The sequence below is a fragment of the Plectropomus leopardus genome, chromosome 1 (assembly GCF_026936395.1).
Source record: "Plectropomus leopardus strain MGB_pleo_1.0 chromosome 1, ASM2693639v1, whole genome shotgun sequence".
Classification (NCBI taxonomy): domain Eukaryota; kingdom Metazoa; phylum Chordata; class Actinopteri; order Perciformes; family Serranidae; genus Plectropomus; species Plectropomus leopardus.
This window is the reverse complement of record NC_142176.1, coordinates 14,700,853-14,725,161: the sequence shown is the minus strand read 5'-3', so window position 1 is coordinate 14,725,161 and position 24,309 is coordinate 14,700,853. Positions and strand designations below refer to the sequence as shown.

Below are 24,309 nucleotides of genomic sequence, written 5' to 3'. Positions count from 1 at the left end.
GATAATGAGCAGATCAAACCGACACTTTCCCTTTAACTTGCAATAACACTGTGGCTCCCAGCCTTGCGTGTCATCTGTTGTTGCATTATAGTATCTCCTTGTGCTTATTGTGGTTGTTCTGCGATCAATGCTTTCAACAGAGCCATTTGAAACAATTTAACTGCAATTACTCAGCAACTGCTAATAGGCTGCTATGTATTCCCCATTGTTCAGTACCACCAAAACAGTCGTTATTAAGATGTAAGTGCTGTATAAATGAATGTTTTTAAGTTTGAGTTCTAAAGAAACCAAAAGACCCTTAACTTGTGTAACATATTGTAACATAATGGCCATAGTGCAGTCCCAAGATACAGTTAGCATTTTTTATATATTATCAGTGAAAGTTTACATAATTTTAAAAAAAGCAACTAAGAAATGTTTTTATTTGCAGTATCTTTCATCGAATACGTACAGTTTATCTGTTTACTGCAAATTTAATTTCTGTCCATCTCCTGTCTTCTGTTTTCTTAATTTTCCTGTCCATCTCCCTTCCCCTTTTAGTGTAATGTTCACTCATTTCCTTCTGAATATCTGGGACTGTGGTGGAAATTGGGGTTATGTGTTAGAAAAAGATGTGTAAGAACTTGTGTCAACAGCATTAATGATATTGTTTGAGCATGTAAAATGTATTGTGATGCTCTGTCAGCTCAAATTGCACCTGTTCTTTAAACATTAGGCTTTGATTTGACTCACTAATTCATGATGATGGTAAGTAGCACCGACGTAGAGCCTCCTGTTATGTTTAGAATCGCTGATATCTATCATGAAGGACTGTGGGTGCACAGGCATACCTGTAGAAGTTGTTGGGATGTGCCACATTTCCTTTATGCCCTCTCACTAACCCTGCAGTTTCCTGCAGAGGGTTCAGTTCCTCTCACACATGAAGCTGTGTACATGTAAGCTCTTGTAGAAATGCATACACACGACTGTAGGGCTGGGCAATATATCGATACTGTATCAATGTCATGATATGAAACTAAATATCGTCTCAAATTTTTGGGTATCACAAGTATTTTTCTAATTTAAAGGTTGCCTTAGAGTAATGTGATGGAATTAGCTAGACTGTTCTAGCAGTTATATTATTTCCCGTTATCCACAGTACTGTGGGAATATTCATGTTCAATATTATAATTTATTTATTTTTAAAATTCTTACAAAATTTACGAAAGAGGTAGATTTTGTCTTAAGTATTCACCTCCTCCTACTCTTTTTTGGACATAAAATACTTATGTTGTTTACTGTATTTATCTGCTGGATGTTGTTTTCGTACTTATTTTTTTATTTTTTATTTTGTTATTATTTGCATGTTCAAAATATAATCTAAATTATTTATCAAAACTCTCATTAAGTGAACAAGCAACAATAGTCAACACTACAATATCAACAGATTAGCTATTTTGAAATTTCTGATCAAAAATATCAGGATGCTTGAATTCTTCTATATTGCCCAGTCCCTTATTACAGATTTAAAAAAAAATGAAATTAAATCAGTTAAGATTATGTTTTTTTTCCCCACTCTGTCTTTTTGTCTTACTCATCCTGACTCTCAGGCCCCAGTATTTTAAGATCATCGAGGAGTGTGTGTCTCAAATTGTGCTGCACCGTAGTGGCACTGACCCAGACTTTAGTTACCGCAAGCGCCTGGATGTGGACTTCAGCCATCTTTTAGGCAAGTCACACACTCTTTGGAGTTGATTTGCATTACATTTATTTCAAGAAGACAAAAAAATGATTTTCACTCTGTTTTTTGTGTTCAGAGGTGTGTGTAGAAAAGGCTCGAACGGAGGAGTATGAACAAAGAGCTTCAGAACTCGCACAGAAGGCAAGTATTGACAAAAAACTTAGAACTTAGATTTTCATCCTGCAACATTTCCAAAAAAGCACCTGGCTAAAACAAAGCCCACTAAGGCATTTTTTCTAATTTGTTCTATAAAATAGCATCTGCTTAGATAAACATTAACAAAACATTAACTGTGAAGTAGCATAACAGTGACAATTCCTGGGGGCGTGTTTTAAAACAATAATGAAAGATTATACCAGTATCTTGAGAGCCAAACATACTGTAAATTTATAGTCATCACTTCTCAGAAAAATACATGGATAAAATGCTCTCTTCTACTTTTCTAAAAACAGAAAAAGAGTTCTTTTGAGAATGAAAATCACAGGATATGGCACCTTGCTATAATCAGACTTACCTTAACTTACATATTACAAATAGAAATCAAACATTTTTGTGATGAATATAAAGTCTTTGTTGTTTAACAGATGTCTATGTGCTCACATTGCAAAAAAACATCGATGTAGTAAAACTTGTTCCTATATCGCTGTAGAAAACTTAAGCTACTGCATGACGGTTTATCTTTTTATGTTGGTAACAGATGAGAAAAAAGCTTGCAAATGTATCTTACTATGTCAAATTTGATCAAAACGTAAGCTTTATAAAGTACTGTCGAAACGCACGCACAATTGGACACAAGCTTGTGAAATATGTGAGGTCAAATGAATTGGTTGCTGTGATTAATTTAAGTCAGCGTAGCAGCAGGTTGTGGATCCTAATGAAAAGGATGGGCTCACTGATTGGCATGTGTGTATGGTGCTTAAAAGGTTTTATTAATGCGTGAGTGTTTGGCAAAAGGTTGAAATTCAATCAGTAAATGAACGTAATCAAGGTGAAATGAATGTTGATTACATGTAATGATCAACACATACATACAATCACACTATTGGACTAATACAATTTTAGCGAATACGGCTCATGTTCATTCCTAGTTACATTAATTTAACATCAGCGTGTGCTTGTTTGTAATTTGGATGTGTTTCTTTCTTCAGTTTGACGAGGAGTTTTTGAGCAGACAGGAGGCACAAGCTCAGCTGGTTAAGTGTGAAGAAAACATAGCCGAACTCCAAGCAGAGCTGCAGGCCTTCAGATCCCAGGTAAATAGCCTGCATATCTTGGTTTTAAATCTTGGTTTAATGTCCTGTTTTTGTAATTTGTGTATATACTTAAAAGTGGCAGTGTGTGGGATTCAGTGACATCTAGTTGTGAGGATTGCAGATTTCAACCAGCTGAAACTTTTCTCCTGTGCCAAGACTCCCGGTTAGGATTCCTTTAGTGTTCATTGTTCTGGAGGCTTTTACTGGGAGCTTTATTATCTGCAGAGGTTTTCTCAAAACAAACAGACCTGTTGATTTGAAAAGGTAAAAACACTGAATAAAGCAGTTTCACATTAAAAATCTAATTTTCTCCAATGCTGTCTGGCATGTCGTCAGAGGGGAAGCTAGTCCAGAAACCGCTAATGTGTGCTCAACCTTTTTCTTTGATAACTTAACATCCAGACGTTCAGGAGGTTTTTAACAGGAGCTGCAATTCCACAGAGGTCCTTTCCCCTCCAAAACAAACAGACCTGGTGATTTGAAACGATAAAAACACTAAATTAGGAAGTTCCACCTGAAAAAGAAATCTGTGTTTTTCCTATGCTGCTCATTTTGAAGAGGCTGTTTATTATGGTGACAAAATAGCGAAATTGTGAATGGCCCTACATAGAGCCAGCGCTTGGTTTGTCTGCTCTGGGCTCATTTAAAGGTAACAGAAATACAACAATTTGTATTCTCAGGTGACTATACACTAAAGAAACGTACTTATTATATATTTTCTATATTTTATTATATAAATTCCCCTTAATCCTACACTGGACCTTTAAGGAGTGTGAGACATGAGAAAACACTGTTTGACTACTCAACAAACCCTTATAAATCTAGCAAAGCATTGCAATGCAACTTTATTTTCTTACTTTCCATTATGAAATGTTCTTGTTACTTTGGGGTGTGGGATGGAGGGGTGGTGGTGGGGGGGTTTATCCACTGGAGCCTGCAGTTTGGGTTGACATGCCGGCTTCTTTTCTGGCTAGCTGACACTAAGTCTAATGAGAACACTGACCAGTCCTCCATGTTGGCCATTTTGGATTCTCTGATCTTTATCCCATAAGAGGAAATTGTTCTAAAAGCAATTTATTCTGACAACCCCCTTCAACCTCACTACTGGGCCTCTCCTCACCCCCCCCAACACTCCAGAGAGTTGCTCCCACGCCCTGGCACTGCAAGATAACTACACGCTCAGAGAGGAGAGCAGAACTTCCTTTTTATTTTCCCGATAATTTTTCAATTTGAGTGAGCAAACACAGAGCGAATACTCAAATAGTACCTTGGTTCAAGTGACGGCGGTACATTTAGCCAATGTGAATACATACACACACACTTTTGTCCCACCGTCTTTGTCTGTGTCAGTCCAACTCTTGCCAACACGCGCGCTCGCTCACTTGTTAATTCATCAAAAGGAGTGCTTCCCTCCAGAGGCGGTGGCAGAGCAAAGGGCCCAGGGCTGACCTTTAGTGTGCGTCTTTAATCTAAAACTGGTGCATGGATCAATAAGCCATTTGCTCCGTATGATACAATTTACGAAACTTTGTAGCCCCGGATTTGATTTTCAGCTTTGGAAAAAAAACAAATTATTGTGGTTAGGTTCTGGACAGAATCTGGACTGTTTATGAGCATTTGGCCTCTGCTGGATGGTTGAGAGAACACGCCTCCGTTATCCGTAGCACAGTAGTATTAGACAAGAAAGCATACTGTGCTGCACACTCGGCAGATGCTGTAATTTGTCTGCTTCCACTTTTTTTCACTCCAGTTTGAGTCTTGTGTCTGTTTTTTCCTTGCAATGTGGATTCACTGTTTGTTTGTTTTTTTTTGGGGAAGGGTTTCTTGAGTACTGCTTCACAACTCTGCAAAAAACCCACTAGTAACCAACAACTAATTCTGTAATTGAGCAATATTCGCTGGAGCCAAGCCAAGCCAAGCCAAGCCAAGCCAAAAAAAAAAAAAAAAAATACAGCTACTGCAGCTTATTATTTCACCTTCTTACAGATTGAAAACAGGATTTATACCTAGCTTCATAAATGCTGTGAAAAGGCAATTAAATTTGAAGGCTAGATTAGTTGTTATATAAATCAATAATTAAATTAAGATTTGAAAAGGGGTCCACGCTATTGCCCAGATGAAGGAATATGAGAGAGATTATACTGCATTTACTTAGATTTTTAGTTTTTGCAGTACATTCACACAGTTCCACACATTAACACCTGTCTATTACAAACCATAGGGTTATTTGTTGGTCACTGAGCTTCAACAAAGCAGTTAAAAAATAATGCGCAGTCGTATTATCTTTTCATTATGAATAAATCCCCTGAGGAGACCAAAATCAAGAATTACTTCATTTTAGTAACAATTATCATCATCAGTGAAACAGTCAGCCCTTATTGACGGGCACTGAAAGCCTAAATAAGTTTCACTTTCAGTCTTTGTTGGAAAGGGCTGATGACAAGGTAATGCAATGTGTTGTAGAAACACTGAGCATATGACTGGATACACGAGACTTGAATTATACTGCATGAGTTGTGTGAGAAATGGTAAATAGATGTTTTAATATAGTTTTGCTGTATGCGGTCCCCAATGACTTCAATTTGATCAACAATATTTGATGTTTAGGGAATTTTTGTCCACCTGTGCCATGTTAGAAAAGGTTCCCATGAATTCAATGTAACACTGGGCGAATAGTTGATATGGAAAAGTGGTCATTTGGGGGTTGAAGCATTCCTTTAAGGTAAAGTGTTTTATGCTTTGGCTTTGAATAATATTTTTCAATTAAATAAACTGGGAGTTTGTGATTGAGATTTGTTGATAACAGTAAAAGAAATAATGTCAGCCTTGTATTTAATTGCCTAGCTCAAGAGTGACTTAATAATGTTTTATCCTTCTGGGCATTTAATTGGCAGTGTTGGTGCAAGATCATTTCTTTCATTTTAGGTTCCTGTTTGTATTTTTGATGCAGTAATTGTGTTCATTATGGTTTTGTGTTTTATGTCAATGTCCCGACATTTATATTTTTCCCCATTTCTTTTCAGTTTGGAGCTGTACCTGTGGGTCTGTCCTCCCCCCATGCCGGACGAGCGTTATCTCCCTCAGCATTAGCGTCTGGGCCTCCACCCCCTGCTCCACCACCTGGGGTGCCAGCCCCCCCTCCTCCTCCTCCTCTGCCTCCTTTACCGGGTTGTCCTGCCCCACCTCCTCCACCTGGAGTGCCTCCTCCATTCGGTGCCCCCCCTCCACCCCCTCTAGGGTTTGGAGGTGGTCTAGGTTCCCCCACCCACAATGTGCTGCCTTATGGCCTCAGGCCAAAGAAGGAATTCAAGCCTGAGACTTCCATGAAGCGCCTCAACTGGTCCAAGGTAATACACTGCAAGCGTTTCTCATGTTTAACACCTCCATTTTCATACAATGTGGTCTAACATACAGGGTTCCTGTGGAAGCTTAAAAAGTCTGAATAGGCATTGAATCAATTTATTAAAATGTAAGGCCTGTCTTAAATCAATCTTTTAAAAGTCTTAAAATGCTTAAACCTGGGAAGTAGTACTTGTTTGAACCGTTTTTTTCTATCATAACATTAAAAAAGCTTAAAATAACGGGTTACTAAAGAAAATAGTAAAAATAATTCAACAAAGGTCTCTTGCATTAAACTCACCAAAAAGTCATGCTTTATGTTTGAATATTTATTTAAAAGATAAATAAAAATCTCCATAACCTTTAGTAACTGATGATGGTTCATGTTTTCCAATCAATATTGACTACTGCAAAATTGGTCCTAAATTGTATTCCAACTTGCATCAAAAAAGTCTGAAAAAGTATTAAATCCCACTTGCCCTCAGCAATAGGAATCTTGAATATACCACTACATAAAGGTTAAAAAAAGTGCTGTGGAGTTAACCCAACACCTCAATGGCCTCACTCTCACACTTAAAGTATCACAAATGTAGAGTTTCTTTTTAGGCTAATTAATTACAGTGGATTTCAGTATATTTTTTAGGTGTATAGTCAAATAATTGTGTACAATAAAGGTGTAAAGTTGATAAATATTAAATATTACAGATTTCTATATAGAATTATTTACAGTATAAAAGGAGATATTAGAGATGCTGTCCCACTGTGCTGGATTGTAGTTAACAAAGTTTTGAACAAGAAACTTAAAATCCAGGCCAGGTATTTATAGTGTCCCTTTCCTCTGCTCTTTGTTCCTTTTGTTCCTGATGTTTATTGGCAGCTCCTGAACAGTACAGATGTGCTTTCTAAGAATTAAACAACAACTTTCTATGTCTGTGCCAAGCAAGTAATAATTGAAAATAACAGATGATCAGATGCTGTTGTCAGAGCAGCCTTCATGGTACCTCTACAGATGTTGTTCTCTGCAGAGAAATATTAGTTCACACCACAAGTGATATTGGTTTGTTGATTAATAATTTAATTACAGATGTACATCTGTACAGGTGTTCAGCAAACTCAACCATATGCTTGAAATTTCAAAGTGACATGAGGAGGATCTCTCTTATGGCACAGCTGGATGAGACCCCCACATATGGTTGTGTTTGGGACAAAGCTGTTCAGAAACTTCTCCGGTAATAAGACTTCAAACTTCCAGCTCTTGCTGAGTGGCCCAGCCAGTTTTGGAGAGTACTGACTGAACATTTTAATGATTAGAGCTCAGTGAGAAAACCGTTGGCTTTTCACTTTCTTTCTACTGTATTAGCAAACAGTTGTCAGCTTACACATATACCATCCCATTAGTGTCCCATCTCATCCCTGTGGGATCTCAAATCCAATATTCACTTTTCAGCCTGACTTTGGTCCATCAAGTCCTTAGAAAATATATAGGTTTCTTAGCTCCAGTTGCTCTGTTGTAAGCTTTGTTTATTCTTAATGCGGTGTCGCTGGCACATGGTTTTGGCCTCTAAATTTTTAAGACTAGGTACCCACTGTATGTAGAGCATTTCAAGATAGACAAGTTCAAAAGTACAACTTTCACATTACAGAAAGTGTGTTTTAAAAATATCCTGATGAGTTATTTGCATGTGAGGCCTCAACAATTAATTTTCAATTTTCTTAATATCTTACATGCATGTACACATAGACCTGATTGGTTTCTCACAACACTGGGCCAATAACTTAAATTAGTTTGTGTTCTGCTTCACTGGCTTAAACGTTTAAACAAATTCAGACTCTATGTTTTGGGGAATACCAATGCCCTTCAGTATTTTAGTGTGTAAAGCAAGAATAATTGATAAAAAATTGTTATCAATATTGTCTGCCTTAGTCCTGAGTTGTTTTTTTGTATTTTTGTGTCAGTTGGTTGACCATTTTGATTGAACATGTTTTTTTTAAATATTGTGGTTTTGTCATCCATGATTATGGGCTATTAATTATCTTAGTTTTAGTTGATCCAACAGAGGTTTAAGTGTGAAGGCCTTTGTGCAGTAAGTCTGCAACTTGATATCACTTTATGTTAAGGCTTTTATCTTTACAAATTCATTGTAGATTCGAGATCTGTCATCAGGGGTTTCAAAACCATCATATTTTCTGCATTTCTAGTACAGAGAGGATGTGCAGTGTAGCGATTGCTTGGGTTTGTGTATTTTCATCATACTATCCTGAAAAGCAATATATGCCGATAACTTGATACATAAAATTAAAAACATAAGGCCAATATTGAACTCTACTTCACCTCAGCTGCTGTTCAGGATCACATGGAGCATGGTGCGCAGTGTTTGTTTGTGCCTAACTACAGTATTCAAAGGGAAACAAAAAAGAGAAAAAAATAAAAATAAAAAGTGTGCTAACTCCTCCACAGTAAGTTAAGCTTACTGTAGGTACTGTGCAAAGGTTAACAAGAATGTTCCAAATATTCACAATTGGCAACGTAACAGTTCTAACATATTTACTTTGGGAACTGACAGGAAGTTAATTTGGAATAGTCTTTTGAAGCTTTAAAACATGACTAATATCTGATTCAAAGGATGTCTTTTCATTATATTGACATTTCCCTCTGTGCCCTCTATGATCTGTAAAATAATAAACTATGTGCTGAACTGTGGATGTTTGTTTTCAGATTCGTCCCCAGGAAATGTCAGAGGGCTGTTTCTGGGTGCGGGCTGATGAGAACCAATATGCGAAACCAGAATTACTCTGCAGAGTTGCTCTCACTTTTGGTTCACAAAGAACAGGTCAGATTCTCACTTATTTTCTTTTTTTACACACTCAATTTATTTAATGTCCATCTACCTGACTGCTGCACATTTATTCTGAGACAGTTTCGTTGTCTTATGTTAAAGTTATTATATTTCTTGAGCAGCAAGCTTTAATTTACAGAAACCTGTCACTTCTAAGTGTACTTTTATTATTCTGTACAATACGTTTTTGCTCAGCACATACTCTTTTTTTCTCCCTTCTACACATTCTCTCTGTCGCCGTGTCCCAAGTCTCTGGCTCATGACTGTGGCACACTTGCTTAAATATTCAGTGTGGTGCTACGGAAGAAAATAGCAGGGTTTCTTATTGGAGCTTGTATAGTTAAACAAGGGAGAAAAATGAAAATGTGTTTCTGTTTTTGTGTTTTTCATGTTTGTTTGCATGCATTTCTGCTTGGGGGTAATTGACTGTGTGTCTTCACTGAAGAGAAGTTGCATGACAAAGATACAGGCAGGTGTGTGAGTGCTTGTACCAACTCTCTAGGCTACTATTTGCAATCAAACAGCTTTTTATTGCTTTCAGTGAAGGAATAGTGAGCTTTGCATGACAGGAGTCATCACATATTTGTAAGAGTCCAATTTGGACCAATTCCCTCTGCTGTTTTAAGTGTAGGTTTACCTCGTAGGAACACTAAATGAATCAGAATGCTGATTTTCTTTCAATGCCACATTTATTTCAAAGTTTACCTGGCCAATACCATCCCTGAACTGCAGTTTTGAAGTCCATATTGACACGGTAAAGCAATTTTCACTGATTTTCTCGATTGGGAATCAAATGCCAGCAAAACACTGCATGGGACGAGACACAAAAGAGACACAAAATACAGTGAAGCATAATAGGTCCTGTTTAATATACTGGTAGGTGAAGAATATCAGCATTATCTTAAAAATAAATACAATTTTTTTGGTAGTTTAAACCAGTGGTTTCCACCTGGTCTGGCCACAGGGTCCAGATTTAGTTCAAGGTCCACACCTAAGATAAATTACCACATAGTTCATTTTATTTGACTAAATGTAAACAATATGTGGGCTTAGAACATAGCAACATAAAGCATTTTGTAAGAATACAATTCAGTTACTTAAAACTTAAAACTTATTGCTGTGCATAAATAGCACAGCAATAAAAAAAAGTGCTAATTATTTCTTCAAGTCCAGTGATGCTGCAAAGGTACAGCATCTTAATAGGCCAAATAATACCAAGAGCAGGGCATCAAAATGGTTGCTGTCCTGGGAAAAAAAAACTGGTTGGCATGATAAATGAGTTCCTTAACAAAGTCTGTAAGTCTTTACTTCAAAATAAAGGGTCTCTTGTCACTTGCGGTCCATTCAGAATATACCTGCAACCCAATTTTAAACCATGACCCACCACTCGGGAATCCTTGTTTTAAACTATGAGCAAAAATATACAACTCATGGTCAATTGATTGAGTAAAATTCAGCTAGTCAAACATGCAAACTATGGACATAATATCTTAATGTTTATGAATTCAGTAAAATTATATTTATATCAAGTAATGATGAACAACAGTATCAATATAATTCCTATCTGAATAGACCACATTTGTATTGTCTTACATCTGTCCCCCTTATTCTAGCAGTTTTATTATGGCCTCTAATAAATCAGTTAGCATTCAGCAGTCCTTGCTGAGTCAGAGTCCCTAAGGTCTCCATGCTGTTTAAGATTAACGTGGGCTATTTTGACTACTCCCGGTGGTAATGCTGCATGATAAGACACCATACAGTTACATCCTCACACATTAGTATGGCTGGCAATAACTGGAATATTCATGTACAAGGTTGTTGGAATGATTAAAGCTAGAGCAGGAGGTAGCATGAGACGTTATCAGTCTTGTCCTCTCCTGTGCGTGGTCTATTAGTCCCTTCTCTGATGATTTATTCACATGTCTTGTGTTTTCTTTCTTGTCTTGTCACTGACTCAGCTAGCTTATGCCAATTTGAATTATTCATCCAGGTGTTATCTACCTGTCACAACTCTATGCTGCTCCTCTCAAGACACACAACCCCCCCCCCCAGTACACACCAGTACACCCTTGTTCCCTACCATCGTGGTGTTGAATAATGGAGGCAATCTAAATGGCAAGCAGGTAGACAGACAGTCAAGCAGGTGTTCCCTGGAGAGGGCAAAGGAAGGATGTCCACCAGCAGACAATTGTACTTCTCTGTTAGGATAATGACCCAGAGCCTGCACACATCTTCACGTGGCATTTTATTTTACAGTTATCATGAAACACGCTTCTCATCATATGGGGAGGCACACAAAAGCACTGCAGCTCTGCAGTATACCAGCCTCCTGGTTTATTACTGCTCATGGGTAATGCATTTTAGATTTGCAGAGAAAGGCGTGAAACATTTGACTAAATCAAACCTTTCTCATGGTTTGACTCCATTCTCTTAGTTGTGTTCTTGCCTGTTTCCTCCCGTCCCAGTGGAGGTGGATAGCAGCATGACTGGTGGGTTGAGCTATTGAACCCAGTTGCTGCTGCTGCTGCTGCTGTGTGTCAGCAAGCGTACGTGTATGCATATGTGCATGTGGGCTTGTCATCTCATTAACACAGCCATGTAGCATCATGTTTCATCTCACTTAAGAGCAGCAGCATCTGGATCAGCATTAAACATTAAAAATGACACGGTATGAAACAGCATTCACTCAGTTTTTCTTATTAAATATTCATTTATATCCCTTGAAACTTCCTTATTCTTTCGTGATGTTTGTGCCTCTTGCTGTTGTTTTCTGAGAGAATCGCTGCCATCCTGTACACAAACCGCAGAGGTTGGACGGGGACTTGGAACAGTTTGTTTTGAGACTATCACTGTTGTGTTTTTGGCAGACCTTGACTTAATTAAGTGTAAATAAAAATACAGTGGTTGTTTATTTATTTTTTATTATTATTATTCAGAGTGTTAAGAGAAGGCTGGAACACATTCAACTAGAATTGATATCACTGCTCTTGGAGGAGCGAAACACATATTTATTTGACAAAGTAGACATTACATTCACAGTGGTAATATCATTTATAGCTCCTCTGTTTATCTATTCAGAGTGGGATGTCAGTTTTTGGCAAAGGGTCATTGCCACTTTAACACATTTTCTCAGTGAGCAAATTGTGATAACGGATGTTTTTACTTTTGTGCAAGCAGGTCATAGCGAAAAAAATTAAATAAGACCATATTGACTAATATGAGTGGATTTTTTTGCTTGTCTGTCAAATCTGTTCATTAGCTGTAAACCTTTAATACAAATGTCCTGTAAATGCCCTGTCCAAATCAATGAACGTCAGTGGTACCTTACAAAACAGTGAGAGGATGTTGCTCAATAAACTTTGTAAGGTTATGTCTGTAGTCTAATCAAGCATCACAGTAGCTTTAAGCACAGGAGAAGCAACAGCTCACTTTGTAAGTCTGAGGAGGTAAAAAGAGGCAACCTAGAGTGGACGTTAAATGTGTGTGTTTGCTTGTGGATATGATTTATTATGCAAGCATAGGAAAGGTTGGATTTCATTGAGTTTTTATCTGAAGTAGAATTTCTCTTATTGTTGTTGTTTGCCCTTTAGCCAGGGTTTGGTACCTATAGTGCCTATAGGATCGGTACCTACTGGACTCAATCACAACGCAAATGTTGTTGCCTCGTTTCGGTGTCAGATTATAGCGAAGAGAAAGAGTGAGGAGGGCAGGGCTTAATGAAAGACAATTATTGATCCCAACATAAAATACCACCCCCCCAGAATCTGTGTTTGGTGGTAGCTGGTGTCTACATTTGCATGTTTTTGCGGGTCCATGAATGCAGTGCAAGTGAAACTCAAGAGTTATTTTTATCCCACAGCAGCAGTTTGAGTCACAGCCTTGATAATTGATCTGTTGATCCTGTCAGACCTGATGAGATTATTGTTTGGTTTCTCTGTTTGTGATTAGCGTATGCTCAGCTCTCTGACAGTGTGGTGCAATGAATAGCCGCATGGTGTGTGTATAGCAGAAAAATTAATCTGTGGGTACGGTTGCAGCAATATACTGGTTGTGAGGTAAACCGTGATATGAAAGTTGAAGATGATCATACTGTGTACATTTGCGTATCTATGATATTGGGGAAAAAAAGGCAACTAGAATCTAACTTTAATTTTAGTTATTCTCAATAGAGTCTTTTTATATATACTTCCATATAGAGAGAAATGGAAGTCTTAATTATAGTGATAAAACATTTGTTCAACCAAAATTAATCCTTCTGTTTAAAGGGTCTTTCTTACTTCTTTTTTGTGGGTCTTTTTTTGTGTTCCGTTGTGTGTGTGTATTTGTCTCGCAGCTAATCTCGCATACTACTGGACTTTTATCGTTAGTACTATAACGCACTGTAGTTCAGTGTTAAATTATTGTAGGTCAGTTAGGTATTATTATTATATTTTTATATATATTTTTATAAATGCATACTTGAAAAAAAAAATAGTAATATATTGTTCAGTTTCAAGTAAAAATTTGCGTTGGGAACTGACAAAAAGGCATTTGATGTTGTTGACCGTTGTTTTAGCAGCGTTACCCCCCATCACCCCCCCAAAAAAACAAATAAAAAAAAATAAAAAACAACTGTGCTTTTGACATTCTCATCTTACACATGACATCCATATGGGGCATCTTTTCCTTGACAAACTATTTTGCAAGGTTGTTCTTTACCTATCTCATTTCTCTTGTCCTTTCTCTAATGTTATTCTGATATCTTTCAAGTGAAAAACAACTGATGGGCAAGATCAGTTCCTTTAATTGACTTGGCCAAAATAACCCTTAATTACTGTGCCTGCAAAGAGCAGCACGGATCAATTGATTTTGTCCGTAAATTGCTTTTCAAGTCTTTCAGAAACAGTCAGATAAGAAAAAAATAGTCTGATTAAAATTCAGGCAATTTTTGTTCAAGTTCATTTTGTTGGAATTGTTTCTATCACCTTGAACTAACAAGAAAGAGAGAGATTGTAATTCAGAATGAGAGACTATTCTCTTTATGTTGTCCTTGAGTTCTCTGTCTGTTTGTGGTCTATTTTATCAGCCTCACTTTGGTTGTTTTCAGCTTTATAGTAATTGTGCTCCAGTAAAGTCCTCGCAACATATGTATCACCTTGATGCAGACTTGTCCTCTCTCACCTTCTATTAGATGGTTTCTTTTTCTACCTATAACTGCACATAGTACTTCTTAGGAGCAAATTAGTCTTTGTAATTTTTGATTAGACTGCAGAAATGTGTAAAGATTTCTATTCAGCAGCTAAGGTCATCTAAATGTTCTCTTCTAGGGCTATTTACTCTAAACAGGAAGTCCTTTTGAGGCTATATCATGGTCTCTGCTTTATCTTTGCAGCCTCTTATTGTGGATTTTTTATGACCAAATGTAATAACCTCCGAGCTTGACTCCACCTCAAATTAATCTTGTCACTGTATTGTTGGACTCATTAGCAGTTTGCACAGCTGTTTACACCTCAATCTGCAAAATGAGGATTAAACACCTCTTACATCTTTTCAAGGCGACAGCTTTGATCTAGAGGTGAACGTCACGTATGCTGAAAGCTTGAATAAGTGTTTGCATAGAGCACCGTCCTGTTTTTTATTACATACCAGAAAGTATACAAATGGGTGAATTGTCACCGGTTGTTGGATTTCAAACATTGAGACAAAAATCAGAACCTTGAAAAAAACAAAAAACATCTTGCTTAACCCTCCTGTCGTTTCATGTAGGCTAATTCAGTGTTCCCAGTCCCAAATGACCGCTTCACTATAACTGATTAGAAATCCATAATAATACATGTTATCACATAATGTTAAGTTCAGTCCATTTCATCAACTTAAGTTCCTGTGAACGGTACTAGTTTTGAACCTCTATTTGCTATTTATGGTCACCAGGCCTCATTGAGCTAAGCTTAAATAGCTCTTTTTTGAATATAACCACCCCCCCAAAGACAAAGACCCCCACAGCCAGTATGTTGATTAGTAGTTTTTGGTCATTGTGCTGCTGGAGAATGAACTTTGAGCAAGGCCTCAAAAAAATAAAACAAAGAAAAACTCTGCTCTTTGCTCCATATACCAGATCTGCGAGAAAAGTTCAATGTTTTATCAAAGACAATGTTGCGATTGTTTCTGAGAACTACCAACAGGTGTAATTCCTGTAGGGGTTGCCAAGGAAGCCAACAGGGGTGAGGTGTGAGTGTGAGTGTGTGTGCGCGTGCATGCATGTTGGGTTCAAGGAGAGGAGATCTGTCCATCTGGTGATCCGGCCTGTGCCTGAACCCTGCAAATATACAAAAGTTAAATTAAAATTATCAAAATGTATTTTGTGTTTTCAGATGCCCCTCATGGATAAAGTAATGGACAATCATAACAATCAGATTAAGTAAAGTACTTTTTTTTCTTTTAAATAGAGCACTTGTAAATTGGTCCAATTTCACTGAAACAGGAGGGTTAATAAACTTCATACAAAACTAGAACAAAAATATGGCTTTGAAAAGATTGTACGGTACAGATTTGTTTTTGTCATAACTATGCCCTGTGAACATACTTAACAAAACAGCCATTTAACACTGAAGTGCACGGAGTACTACAGCAGATGTCTGCACATGTGGCATCTCTGGTTGGAATTTTTTAACTATCAAAATTCCAGTCATTTTTCTCCAACTTACAATGGGAGAAAATTTATATTTCCATGTAGCTCACATTCCAGTTAGGATTAAATAACAAACTGATTGGACTCAGTGAGATGGATCATTTTAGTAGGGAATGGTGTGGTTGCGTTGTTAGAATTTTTTTGATGTTTGCAACAGCTGATTTTCTTTTGAATAACCTTTAAGGATGTACCCCAGGTAACATAAATGAAAAAAATCAGAAATTCAATTTAATTTCAATTTTCAGTTCAAACAGCAATTCAGTATGCTTCCAGTTTACCCTAGAGACTGCAGAGGTAGCTGTTTTATGACTCATGGCAACATCCAGAATTTCAGTCAAACGGGTAATTAAGTATCCTTTGAAAAGTATGTAGTACATAGTGTCTAGTAGATTGGTCGGATTGTCAGGATTGGCTCTGAGAGTTAGGGGTATTTAGTCCAATTTAAAGGGTACTTAGTCCTTTGTGGTAATACATAATTAACTGTATTGCATTTCTCTCATGTTGCTATATAAATACAGATAACACTAAATATCATAACTCAGTTACATATATATATTATTATTCTTGTGTATGCTGTTTCTGTAATACTAGACTTGATGACTTGCTGCCATCAACCACACCATTGTCACATTACCCCTTAACTCGTCACTTCGGGATCAATAAAGGCAAATACTTAATGAAGTGCTTTTTCCCATGTGTACATACATTATGTTAAGCATCAATGTTTAAGTAAACAGTAACACATGCACATAAACGTAACAGGTTTAGTACATGCTGCAGGGAGAAAAACTGCAGGAGAGACAGGGAATATATATCAACTCTAATTGTGACCTGCTACATTAAATCAATGCTGGTGGTCAGATAGGATTGTACATTGCTGCAGGAAAATGTGTTGATTTCCTGTTTCCCCACTCATTAAAAAGAAAGACACTCTTCCAGTGCTGTTAATTATGACACCCATCCTGCGTACAAGTAAATGGGTTGTCTGGGTGTGCACATTCTCTCAAATGCTCTTTTCATTAACATCTACTAACACACTTCTACATGTTTGCCAGAAAATAACACATGATCAGTTGCTGCTACCACTTGTCAAATTTAGATTAGCTTCTATGTAATAAAAATACATCTAAAGATTTCAGAACTTTAGAAGATGATTTTGGAGACCAAGACAAAAATCTGAATTTGTTATAGAGCTGATTATCTCACTCTGTAATGTGTAATCATCTATGTCTATTTAGCTACGCCACTTAGTTAATCAATTTGATGTATCAGGACACTGGGGGATTTATGATAAAGAGATGCTGAGTGTTTACATAATCAAAAATAGCCATTTACAGCGATTTGATAGACTGTGATTGAATTAGCACAAATACCCATGAACTCAGGAGGATGAATCCCAATGACTTTGGTGATCCCACAGCTTTCCCTCTAGAGCCAGCAGCATGGTGACAATTTAGTTAAGAATCACATGTCCAACCTGGTCTCACTCCCAACTAATCAAATAACGACACTTAGTCAGTGGTAGAAGATGAACCAGGCAGTGGCTTTTGACACTCTGAGCAACTGCTGTTGTGAAAAGAGTAAGAAAGTCCACATTGGGTGGATGGGAGTGGAGGTGGAGGTCAAATAAATTCAGGACTTTCAACAGGAAAATTGCAATTTGTGTCCTGTATTAAACCAAAAGTCAAACACAAAAGTTATTTTCATAACAATGTTAAGTATGTGTACTGGGCAAGTGATGTATGTAATGTGACATTACATTATGTTAGTAACAATTGCAATTATTTCAAGTCTGACTATGATGCTTTTTCTAAACCTTATCCCATGCTTTTGATGCATTAACCCAAGAAAGTAAACCTAAACTAATGTTTTTTTAAACCTACAACTAGTTTGTTTTAAAAAGTCTAGGTAAACAAAATTAATTTCCTGTGAAAATGGAAAAAGGTTTTAAAAAGGCACAATGCATGTAACAGCATAAATATACTGTCCGTTCCTAAGCATTCAAAACTAACTTTTGAAGGTGTCACAGTTCGATATCAAGGGCCACTAATCAAGCGTTGGTACTTCACAAGTTGGAAGGAAGTGGATGTAAGGAAATATAAGTAGCAAAATCAAAGTAGACATTCATGCTCACCACAGAATAATTCAGTCTTATCTCTTGACCTTTGTTTTTGTTAAAATATCTTGACAGCTATTGGATGGATTTCCATACAGTGGTACAGACATGCATGCTCTCCAGGGGATGAATTGTAGCATACTAAAATCTTAAGCAGCTAGCATTCTGCTAGCCTCTTAGACCTGTAGGGTTAGTGCTCTTTAACCGAAAGCTAAGACATGGAAGTCTTGCTGTTTTATTGTGTCACTTTCTACTTGTCCGGTCCTGTCTGCTCTCTCTTACAACACAGCTGCTGTTCTGCGGAAATCCAAGCAAGTGGACAGCTTGCTTTGTGTAAGATGAAGCAGCTGTAAACTAGCGTTTTCACTTTGTTAAAAGCAAGAGGGTGTCTGTGTTGACACAACGTAATTAAACAATTTGCTTCTGGATTTGTTTCCGGAATATGAAACTAAATCGTGAAACAACATTGTTTTTATTTATTTAGCTGAGATGAACCTACATTACTTGTGATGTTGAACTAAATGCTGAGCCTTATTATGTTGCTTAAGATGCCAAGCTCACTGAAAAAAAGACAAAAACTGAACTGAAGTTACCCTATGATGGTTGTGAAATCTATTTTAAAACGCCATATCTAAACCCTGTCTTTTAGTAGACCAAGCAACAGGAGCAATAGCTGTAGATAGTAAAAAAAGGAAATGATACAAGAAAAAAATAAATAAATAAAAATCAAACAACCTTCCACCCTTATCTTGGGGGCTCACCGTAGCTTATAAGTTAATTCGCCAAATATGAACAGCAGCGTCCTTGCTTTAGGTCCAACCAATGACCTTTGTTGCATCTCTTTCTCCCTCATTTCCTGCCATCTCCCTGCTGTCTATAAAAAAGGATATAAATGCCCCAAAGAAATAAATAAATAAGCATTTGGCTACAGTTGCAGTGATCGGTCAAAGATTCCAGCTTCTTAAATGTGAATATTTTATTTACTCCTCAATGGCAGTAAACTGAATATCTTTTGGTTGTGAACACAAAAACATTTCAGGATGTCATCTTGGGCTCTGGAAAGCACTGATCGGTATATTTTACTGTTTTCCGACATTTTATAAACAAAGCTTTTAATCTACTAGTTGGAATAAAAGCAAACAAACAAAAAGAAACGAAGCAGTTTAATCAACAATAAAAATCATAATTGCAGCCCTACATCTAGCTGAACAACTGACATACATGTACAGTGTGTATAAATGCTTTTGTGTACAAATTATGAATTCCTGTCTCTTGATAATTACTTGTTATATCTTAGTGCTATCAGTTATTAATTGTGTTAGGAAAAGTAATAACAAGTGAATAACTTTCTTCCAAAATATTATAACATGCTATCTTCAATCATAAATCCACCACTGTGGAAACACGAAAAAAGTGACACTCAGTTTTTCGAGTTCACAGCTCAAATTAAAGGCACATGTTTGGTCAATACTGAGTCAGGAGTTGTCTTCATATATTTACTTTAAAATCTCTTTATGTTTTAACATGTTTCAAATAATGATTATTACATTTTGAATTTCTGATACTCTTCGAAATCCTTCTTAAAAAAATGTTATGCTTAATGGTCCACTGAAACACATAAACTCTCATACCTGCAAACCTACAGTGGTACTGCTCACAAATCTTTTTCCTTTGCTGCGTAAGAGGTTGTGTTCAAGTTTTGCCTTGTTCTTTGAATGCTGATCATTCACATAACTTTCAGGTTGAGTGTGAATGGTAAGGGGTTAACTAAAGTTAATCATTAGATCCATGAGTGAGGGTTGTTTCATTGTGATTAATAATTACAGATTATAAATTAAGCATAGCTAATGATGCTTCAGTGTCTGCCTTTGAACTCTAAGCTTTAATATGTTCCCTTGACATCTGAGGGTTTTAATTGGAGTCGTTGTGGTTACTGTCTCATATACTGAGGGTGGAGCCTGGAAGGGTAAAGAAGAGCCCTTCTTCTTAGAGCTTCATCAAGGAACTTCAAAAGAGAGAGACCCAAAAGGGGCATAAGCTGCAGCACTATTGTAATTCATTGTAACAAATTGTCTGCTGACCCGTGCGGTGAGTAGCAGTGAAGTGACTGCAAAAATACTCATTTTTATGGTGATGTTCATGAATGCATATATACCAAGCGGGACCTGCGCTCTGTTTCATGGAAGAATTTTTAGTTGAAAACTGCATGAGGACTCGGGCAGTGGAATTTATTTTGGTAGAAAATATTCACACATGCATCACAGAATTTGAAGTCACTAAGAAAATTGTTTTACATGTTTCAACTTGTAGGATTTTTTTTTCTGTCACAAAAACAGCTCCGGAAATACAGTCTCCCTTCTCCATCCTTTCAAATCCTGTTCTACACTTCAAAAGTGACATTCACATGGATTTTTAGCTGCAATCACTGCTGTGAATGTGGATCACAGCACATTTACACATGCATTAAAAGTATGACAGACAAGATCTGTACATGGGGGAATTATTCTGTTCATGCATGCAATGAGGGCAACAAATTTGCATTATGTTCTATTTAAGTGAAAGACCCAGGACTCTGACCTGTGATGTCTGATGTGAATATGAGACAGTTATCATTGACTATTAATGTCATCAGTGACTCAAATCACTCACCACTGCTGGAGCATTAAGACTATTTCCATGAACTGACGTGTCTTGAGAGTCTGTAATTCTCTGTGGCTGAGAGGAGCTATAACTCTGCTCTTATCCTACTTATGACAAATTATTATTGTGAAGAATGTTGTAACAATTGCTGATATGGACCTTTTTTTCTGTTAATGCATTCAAAATCTCTGTATGGACTGTAATAGCTATATCTTTATTGCAATGCTTCGTGTTGTCTGCTGGCTATAAAATGTATGAAGTAATGCTTACTTCAAACACAACTAACCATCTTTTCTTCTTTCACTTTTTGCTCTGTCTCTTTTTCTCTTCCTTCCTACCCTTGCTCTTTCTTAATTCTGTTCTTTCAAACTCTGCTTGGCTGCATGATCTGCCTACATATTTGGAACAGAAACCAAAGGTTAGTATTGTTTTTGTTTTTTTTTTGCTTTGACCCACCAGTTGCTATAAGTTTTCTCATCAGTTAGCATGACCACTTTACTTAATCCAAGTTTTTATTTTGATTTTGTGAAGTTGCAGCCCACAGTCAGAGATAACTTTTTTTAAAACAAAAATGTATTTATTTGAATTGAAATCATTTCCATAAGTGCACGACAGTAAGGCTGCGCCTGACCTGGAATATGTCAGTTTAATTGGATTTGGATATTTAACTATATATGATTATTCAGCTATTGATTGTCGGGTTTTTTTGCCTCTCCTCCTTCGGGCAGCTGCCTCCAGAGGTAAATTTGCACTTCCAAGGATAGTGAAGTACTGGCCTGCCTTACTCTGCCTTAACCTGCCTGTTATTGGCTTACCCTGACCTTCTTACCCTAACCTTAATCAATCCTCTCTACATGCCTTAACCTAACCAATCCAACCAACGAAGGCAACGAGTACGAGCCACTCATAGAGAGTAGGGAGGGCCATTCCTTGCTATCCTAGGATTTGCAAATTTGTCTACTGAGGAGCAGTGTATAACAAGGGTGTGCTCACTCTGAAGCTTAATGTGGGGACCGATACGCTCCCAGAAGTACACTGCACACTGACCGACAAACAAAACAAAAAACATTCTGTGTGACAGTGGCGTTCATATAGTAGACAAGGAAATGGCACTAATGGCGAATTGGAAATGTGCAACAACAATTTTTGCCAACACTAGATATGAAAAAAAGCCAGAGACTTTATTGTGTTAAGTTGCTGTGAGCTGTAAATTTGCCACTGAGCCTTTGAGTGTCTCTCCTCCTCTGTGTTGCTGCATATCCGCAACCTGTAAGTAAAGAGTGCTCACTTGGCAGCAAAATGTTAAGATCAAATGTCTGCAGAAGTACACTGCACGCAATACTGAGTAGCAACAAAAACATTAAATAGACTACTCAACTTGAAGCAATCTCAGTCAACTCAGGAGTCTCTGACTGATTATTTGAATCTCAAAATGCAGTCATGTAGTCAGAAGTTTCTCATAAACCCTTATAAAATAAAAGCAAATATAAAGAAGTAATAGATTTAAAGGGCATATTGTGGAAATCAAATGCCATCACATTAGGACATATTCTGAACAAGTACTGTTCGTCTTTTGTGATTGCCAGGACCAAAACAAAGCAAGGAAAGTAAATCCAAACATAAGTAACTCCAGTGAAATTTTAAAGGATAAACAAATCCTCCACATTAACAGACAATGTTTGCACTTAATTTGTTTGCAAGTTAAAACCCCTCAAGCTGTGCAGAATAAAATTTGCCCTCAGCTCGACCTGGCTGGACTATCAGACTGGAGAACAGTTTCTGACCACTAAACACATTGATCTTATTCACCTCCCACTTTCTTTTTCCGTGGTGCAATAATAATAACTTTTCCTGCTTGCACTGTATGAAACAGGCAGAGTCATTCATCCTGTTAACTCTGAACTTGAACAGGAGTATTAGAGGTTCATATGGTTCATGGACTGCATTTCACACGGTAGTACAGAGCTTCATTTCTTTCACATCTGACCTGACATTGCCTTCTTCCCTTTAACGAGAAGTGTGTGGTCTATGTTCACATTATGTACTCTTAAAGTGACCAGGAACTCAAAATAACGAATGTTTGAATAAATAGGTGATTGTGTTGGTGGCCTTGCCTTGCAGCTCTTTGGAATGTCATTAATACCTATTCATTTGCTGTTTCTTTAATTTTTAGTCTTCTTTATAGTAATTGCAAAGCTTTTTCAAAGGGTTATTTTGTGGCCTTAAAGGTATGCTATGCAGGATTTTCTTGAGACTCATACTTAAGTAATCCCCTTAATCATCACTTATGACCCACAAGTGTGTGATGGTGTATTAATCTGCAGAGACCCTCTGCCTATATTTCTTTAATTTCTTTTTATTTTGTTGTGTTTGGGACATTCCTGGGAACATGTTAGGCTGGGACTAAGGTAGTTACTGGTGCCAAACTGTAAGCAGTACAGTCTGTTCGACAAAAATTATTGGCTGGTAACAAGCTGATTTGAACATGAAGAGGCATCTCAGGGGTATTTGTATTTCTTTTCTTTTCTTTTTAAGTTCATCTGCACAAACTTAAAACAGCTAATGGCTACAGGACTCCTGTTACCTTCTTCTCCTGTTTACCACTGTAGGTTATAGTTCATGTATTGCCATAGCAACCTCAACCACGTGGAGTCACTGTGTGACCTCTTGATGTTGTTTGTATTATTTATGTGGTTGTCTTGATCATTTACATATAATTGAAATGCTCTTGCCATCCTGGTGTGTGGACTTGGTTTTGATTGTGTAACTTCATATGATTAATTCATTCATGAGAGACGATTTCCATTAATCCATATTGACTGCTTTTCGATTTTACGATGAATGTCACTTCAACCTACTTGTGGTTGACAACATTCATTAAATCAACCATTAGAAAAAGAACAGTATAGAACTGAAAGAAAAGTAGACATATTGTGAATGACACTTTAACTGTGATGCACAAGAGGCTTCCCAGCCCCAAGTGTTTCCCTTTTAAGAATGGCTATACTGTCGCACTAATTAACTGTAATTAACTATTTGCAATATCACAGGAATCATTACTTCTTTGAAATCCATACAGTTTTAATCATTTACATTCGAAATCACAGGGGAAAGAAAGCAACACCAATTTATTTTCACTCAGCATTTCTTCTTATTGGAACTGCACAGAAGGAAAAAAGAAAGCAACAAACAAACAAATGTAGTGAGTGGACGCCCAGAGAGAACACTGACAGCACTCACAACTTTCAGCAGTTTCTGTGATTTCACCGATAGCCTCTGGAGAAGCTCTTTGAGATCATCAGTGTCAGTAGATGGAGATAAAACATGTATAGCAGGGCTTTCCTGTGGGTGTTTGTGAGAGGAGATGGTGGAAATCACAGAATGTTTTAGAGACAGTGGCAGGAACTGAGTGATACGTGGAGCCTGTCTCCCTTTTTACTGTACTACTCGTCGTATCTCGTCTTTTGTTGATATTCAGTTCTAACAGCAGTGAGGTTACTTTCTTTAAGTTTAAGGGCCACCAGTGTAAACAAACCAGTGGAGTGATCTCTGCCTGTCCTTGTTCTGTTTTTGTTCTGGTGTATAAAACAGTCATGGGAGTCGTAATACAACCCCAATTCCAATAAAACTTGGACACTGTCTAAAAGTAAATAAAACCAGAATGCAGTAATTTGTAAATCATTTTTTACCTGCATTCAATTGAATACAGTACAAATACAAGATATTTAATGTTTAAA

The 24,309-nt window shown here is 37.2% G+C and overlaps 1 protein-coding gene across 1 annotated transcript in view; it reads left to right on the top strand.

Annotated features, from left to right (window-relative positions):
* diaph3 (diaphanous-related formin 3) overlaps positions 1-24,309 on the top strand; it is a 217,588-nt gene that overhangs the window by 53,854 nt on the left and 139,425 nt on the right. The window contains exons 13-18 of the mRNA XM_088076055.1: positions 1,590-1,708; positions 1,797-1,861; positions 2,869-2,973; positions 5,997-6,320; positions 9,029-9,143; positions 20,982-20,990. Of these exons, the coding sequence (XP_087932181.1) occupies positions 1,590-1,708; positions 1,797-1,861; positions 2,869-2,973; positions 5,997-6,320; positions 9,029-9,143; positions 20,982-20,990 (737 nt within the window). The remainder of the gene's footprint in view (positions 1-1,589; positions 1,709-1,796; positions 1,862-2,868; positions 2,974-5,996; positions 6,321-9,028; positions 9,144-20,981; positions 20,991-24,309) is intronic.